This window comes from Pteropus vampyrus, unplaced genomic scaffold (genome assembly GCF_000151845.1).
Source record: "Pteropus vampyrus isolate Shadow unplaced genomic scaffold, Pvam_2.0 Scaffold214, whole genome shotgun sequence".
In the NCBI taxonomy this organism is placed as follows: Eukaryota; Metazoa; Chordata; class Mammalia; order Chiroptera; family Pteropodidae; genus Pteropus; species Pteropus vampyrus.
This window is the reverse complement of record NW_011888995.1, coordinates 1-5,945: the sequence shown is the minus strand read 5'-3', so window position 1 is coordinate 5,945 and position 5,945 is coordinate 1. Positions and strand designations below refer to the sequence as shown.

General features: G+C 53.5%; 1 protein-coding gene across 5 annotated transcripts in view; it reads left to right on the top strand.

Moving 5' to 3' along the window:
- SLC37A1 (solute carrier family 37 member 1) overlaps window positions 1–5,945 on the top strand; it is a 30,861-nt gene extending 24,916 nt beyond the window's left edge. For 4 of the 5 annotated variants that reach the window (XM_011372848.2, XM_023538208.1, XM_023538207.1 and 1 more), the window contains 2 exons: window positions 1,992–2,057; window positions 5,291–5,835. In XM_011372848.2, coding sequence (XP_011371150.1) covers window positions 1,992–2,057; window positions 5,291–5,332 — 108 coding nt within the window. In that variant the 3' untranslated portion in view covers window positions 5,333–5,835. Of the gene's footprint in view, window positions 1–1,991; window positions 2,058–5,290; window positions 5,836–5,886 lie in introns of those variants that run through there. The other variant, XM_011372852.2, reaches the window with a different exon arrangement.

Genomic DNA, 5,945 nt, shown 5'->3' with positions numbered 1-5,945 from the left:
AGGCAGATTTGACGAGAAGAAATAAAAGTACCTCTGTCTGCAAATGACATGATCTTGTATATAGAAAATCCCAGGTAACACACACACACACACACACACACACACACCCCTACCTGTTAGAGCTATTATTACAAGTTAGCAAGGTTGCAGGATAAAATCAATATACCAAAATCACGTATCTATACATTAGCAATGAACAATCCAAAAAGGAAATTAAGAAAACAATCTTGTTTACAATAGCATCAAAAAGAATAAAATACTTAAGAATAAATTTAACCAGGGAAGTGTAAGACTTTTACATTATTAAATTACAAAACATTGTCGAAAGAAATCAAAGAAGACTTAACCAGCGAAAAGACATTCCACGTTCACTGAAAGACTCGATATTGTTAAGATGACAACATCCCCCAACTGACTACGATTCTGTATGATCTGTCAAAACCCAAGCTGATCCTAGAATTCTTAAGAAAGTTCAAGGGATCCAGAACAGCAGGAACAATCTTGGGAAAGAACCAGGGTGGGAGACCCCCACTTCCTGCTTTCAAAGCTTCGTACCAAGCTACAGTGACCGAGACTGTGCCTCTGTCCCGAGGGAAGACGGACGGACCGGCCCACGGGGAGAACCGAGCGCCCAGAAGGAAACACTCTCCGTTATGGTCGGCTGATGTTCGGCCTGGGTGCCGGGACCTGTCGGTGGGGAGAGGGTTCTCTTTTCAACACGTGGTGCTGGGACAACCGAATATTCACATGCAAAGAAGGTGTTCAGACCTCTTCTTAACACCATACGCAAACAAGAAAATCCAGCGAAGACCGAAATGTGAAAGCTAAAACTTTAAAATTCTTGGGAGAAAATGTAGGCTTGTCTCTTCAGCTTGGATCAGGCAAAGCCTCCTTAGATTCGCTACCAAAAGCACAAGCGGTGGAGGGAAAGATCCGTTAGACGTCGTCTGAATTTAAAACTTACGTTTCATAGGACGCCGTGGAGAAAACGAAATGACAACCCACAGATCGGAGAACACATCTCCAAATCACGTATCCGATAAGACTCGTGTCTATAGAAAGAACTCTTACAACTCGGTAATAAAAGACAACCCAGTGGGAAAAATGGGCAAAGGATCTGAACAGACGTTTCTCGCAGAAGATACGCGAACGGCCAATAGACACGTGCAAAGCTATCTAACACCATGAGCCGTCAGGGAAAGGCAGTCAAAACCACGCTGACACCGCTTCACGCCCGCTGGCATGGCTGGAATCAAAGGCAGGCAGTCACAAACCCGCCCTCACGCACTGCCACTGAGGCTGCAAAATGGGGCCGCCACCTTGGCACACAGTCTGCCAGCTCCTCGGAAGGGCCGGGCTGCCCGCAGCCGCGCTCCCAGGCCATGTCCGAGGGGCGTGGGAACGTGTCCTCGGGAAGATCGTACCCGGATGTTCGTGGTGTGCGACGGCCCCGAAGTGGAGACAGCGTGCCGTCTGCCCGTCGATGCTGTGTATCCGTACAACGGAATAGTTCTCAGCAACAGATAGGAACGGGGTGCTGATGCCTGCCACGCCACGGATGGATCTTAACGCGATGCTGAGGGAGAGAAGCCAGTCACTGATGGTCGCGTACTGTATGATTTCCTGTCCACAACAGGAAAGACGGCGGAGTCAGAAAGTAGATTAGCGGCTGCCCAGGAGGTGAGGGCGGGGCGTTCTTTCTGAAGGGAGACGAGAATGTTCTAAAATTGGCTGTGGTGATGGTCGCACAACTGAGTTGCACACGTCGGTCCTGGATGATTCTTCGAGAAAGAACTTCGTTTCCACCTTCTGTTATCTGAGGGTCTGGAGCCTTGAGGTTCACCTGGTCAGCCCTTTGTTTCACACTGGTCGTTTGTCTGCGTCCCCATGGTGCCTTTTTGTGACGATGGCACGTCTCCTTGCTGCGGTGCGTCAGGTGTAACTTCCGGCTGTCCGTTCGGTAATCGCTCTAATTAAATTTTCTCTTCCAGCATTCGAGAAGCTGTGAGAACGGGGTGCACAGGTTCAGGCTGCAGAAGCAAGCCTCGCCCGCCCAGGTGAGTCACGCGCGGTGCCGCTTGGCGGGAAGTGGGAGCCACTGCTGGGGGACTTGTCCCGGACACCCGCGGTCCTTACGAAACGGGGTCTCGCATTTCCTTAGTAAAACTTGAGTTTGCTCATGTTAGATTTCTTTGGCTAGGAGGCTCAGCTTACTTTAAATTTGTAAACCAAATCTAAGCCGTTCATTCATCAGCGTGCAGTGCTGCGGGCACCACTCTGGGTGGTCTGCGCGAGCATCAGCCACGTCTCACTCTGTGGCACTCACGTCCAGGAAGGGGGTGGGGGGCACCCAGGAAACAAGCCGTCTGCCGCAGCTGCGTGCCAGGGGGACAGAGTCTGGGGCACTAGTTCAGGCCTCGTCGCGGGGGGCCCTCGCTAAGCAGCCGGCATTGGATAGAGCTGCGGAGGAGGTGACGAGCAGGTCTGCACGCACCTGAGCCCAGGGGTTCAGGTAAAGGGAGTACGGGGTGGGCTGGAATCTGAGGTGGGACCAAGAGATAACATGAAAGGTCACCTTCCTGCCCTCCGCCCTTTTGCTCCCCATTTTACCGAAGAGGAAATTGGGTCACAGAGATGCTGAGTTACCTGCCCAGCCCCCTCGGAAGTGGGGCGGCCACGACGCAGCCCAGTGGTCTCCCGCGGTGCCCGGGCCTTCACCCCTTTCCCCTGTGGAGTACACCCTAGAAGCCCCTCACGTCACTTAGCTGGCCACACCCGGCACTGGGGCGGTGTAGGTTTCGTGTTAAACACTAAAAGTATAAACTATTTTCTTTTCTTTTTAAATCACATAGCTTAAAGGAGAAATGTACTAAACGGGTTTCTTAATTTTTTTCTTTATTGCTCAAGAAAATTTATTTGTGGGGGTCAAAATAGTAGAAGACGGAAAAATAACGGGTCACGCATCCTATTCCTTGGATTTTAGGGAGAGTGTGGGTAGTGATGAATTCAACTGAAATGCTTTACAATCTGCTCACTTTGGAGTTTATCTGCAAAAAATTGGGTTACTCTAACAAAAATACTGTAGACTAGATAGCATAAACAATTTCTCACGTTACAAACACTTATTCATGGAGGCCGGGCAATCGAAGGTCACGGCTCCAGCAGACCTGGTGTCTGGTGAAGGCCCGCTCCCCGGCCGGACGGCGCCTTCTCGGACCCTTGCTTGGCCGGAGAGCAGAGAGAAGCAAGCTCTCTGGTGTCTCCTCTCCTTAAAGGGGCACTAAGGCCATCAGAGGCGCCACCCTCGGCCGAAGGCCCCGCCTCCACGTACCATCGCGTCAGAGGTTGGGGTTCCACCTGTGAGTTTTGGAGGGACACAGATATCTGGCTCATCCCATCAGGTCTCAATTGATGTCGGAACGGCGTGGTTCCTGTCCTGCCATTACTGGAGACGTCCCTTTTCCCTTGAGGCAAGACCGGCCGTGTGCTGGTGTAGTGACTGACCAGTCTGCACTCTCCTTCTCTGTGTCTTCTGTGACTGTCTGTTTACCGGCATGTCACCAAAGGGACGGCAGGCCTTGGTTCAGGCCCGGCCACCCCGCAGGCTGACCTCCGTGCGGCTTGACCAGGCGGTCGTTGGCCCTGGTTGTTTGGGGGTCCCCTTCCACAGGGGCCTCTGAGCACCAGCCAGCTTGGTCCCTGCCCTTAGGTAGCGGGAACAGCTCACACTCTGGAGGTGGCTCTTGGGCCAGCAGGCAGGACGCCCCACAAGATTGGCGGGACCCCTCGTGTCTGGGGGGCCGAGAGCAGAGTGTCACCCGGCCCCTGCTCACCAGCACTTCGCAGACAGCACGGCTTTTTTCTCTTTATGCCAGAAATGAGGAGATACGTAAAGAAAGGGGTGGGCGAGGCAGGGATGGGCGTGAAGAGAAAGACCGTGGTGTCACCTGGCCGCGTGGAGGGCCCTCTGCTGGTCCTCGTGGCTTTATGCTGACGATCTTGGGGATGGTCGAAATTTGTCACCCTTGTAGCTATGCATCCTCCTTGTCACCCTGCCTTCTCTGAGGATCTTTCTGATTGGCCATGGCTCAGCAAACACTGAGCGCTGGGTGCTGCCCGAAATGCTAAGGTTATTCCACCCTCTGACCCGTGGGAGTCCACGCGTGCCCTCTGGGGACAGTGGCCTTCCTCCCAGAGTAGCGGCAGACAGCGCCAGGCGAGGCGCGGTCCCAGCGTGTTCAGACGGGAGCACCCGCTGTCCATGTGGCAGCGTGGAGCCCCTTTGCTCCTCCAAGTGTAAACCTGAGCGTGATTGGCCTGGCCGAAGGGGCCCAGAGACCCCGTCAGAGCCCCTGGGGATGCCAGGCACCCGCGTCCGCGTCTCTGACCACCTGGTGGCCCTCCGTTAGTTAGCTCCGTATGGAGGAGGCAGCCAGGCGCCCAGGTTTGTTTGGGAAGACCCACCATGACCTCACGCTGTCCCCAGTCGGGGGGCTGGGAGCCCCCAGACCACATGGCAGAGGAGTGGGGGCGCGCGGGAGGACAGAACCTTCCCTCGTCTGTCCGCTGGGACAGCCTCTCGCTGCTGGGAGAGCAGAAGGCCGGGTCCGCTGTTGAACCTGTCCAGCGGCCCAGGGGAGCGAGCGGGCAGGCTCCTGCGCGGGGCCTGCGGCTGCCGCTGGGTCGGGGGCGCTGCCCTGGCCTAGCAGAGTCCCGCTGTCTCCTCACCGGGCCCCTCGGGCCTGCCCCAGGGACCACTGTGACGGGGTTGGGGCGCAGCCTGGCCCGGCACTGCCCGAGGCCCCAGCGGATCCCAGCGCGTGGCCGGGTCGAGCCTCCTGGACCGGACCGCTGGCCTGATTCGAGAGAAAGGCTTCTTTCCGCACGCGAGCCGTCGCTCTCCCTCTCTGGGACTCGTGGGGAGCGGCACCGGGGAGCGTTCGCTTTTGCAGGGGCGGCTTGTCACCCCTGCGCTGAGACACAAGCACGTACGGCCCCACGGGACAGCGTCCGTCCAGGGCCCCGGGCACCGCGGCCCGTCAGGCGCCGGCTTCTCGGTGGTGGGGGCCCCGCTGCCTGGGGGTGCGGCACGGGCTCAGCGCGTGTGCGAGGGACAGCTCTCGCTCTCGCTGTCGCCTGCCCCCCGTTTCCCGGCAGTGGCGATGCGTTCTCATTTTCTTTTTTAACTTAACAGCATTTTGCATTCATCTGGCTTATGCTGTATTGAAATAGATACAGTAAAATCTGTTTTTGTGAAAAGTCTGCAACACATACAAACATTTCTTTTTAGGTCCGTGAAATTCATCGTCCAATCATGACGGACAGTTTTTAGATCCTTGAAACCTCACCCTGAGTTGGGGACCAGCGTTCTTTGCTTTACTAATGCAAACTTTATCCTTTGGGGATGTCCAGGATCAGAATTTATAAAATATCAGGATTGGCTTATGAATCTTAAAATAATGCTGTTTCTGACCACATACATCCAATTGGAGCTCCTTAAAGAAATACAGGATCATGTAAAGAATTTATTGACGTTACATAAAAATTACATGTAATCCCACCACTTGGTGATAACCAGTGCCAGTTTAGAATTTGGCTTCTTTCTTTCCATAAATGCATCCTATAGTTACCTGGTTATACAGGTACGTATTTAAACATTCCCCGAGAACATGATGAAAATGCAGTTCTGAGTGGTGTTTTATCATGTGTGTGTCATAAGCATTTTTCCACGTCATTAAAATCTACGAAAACTTTTTTACAACCGCAAGATACATCATTTATATGAACGTACTTTACCAATTTTCCTCAATGGCGGTTTGACATTCATTTGATTAAGTAAGTAGTTTTTTATTTTTTTCTTATTTTTTGCAAACGGATCCCTAGAAGTATCGGGTCAACGGGTTTTACCTGTTTAGTTAGTGTTTCCTAAAAACGTGTGGATGCCG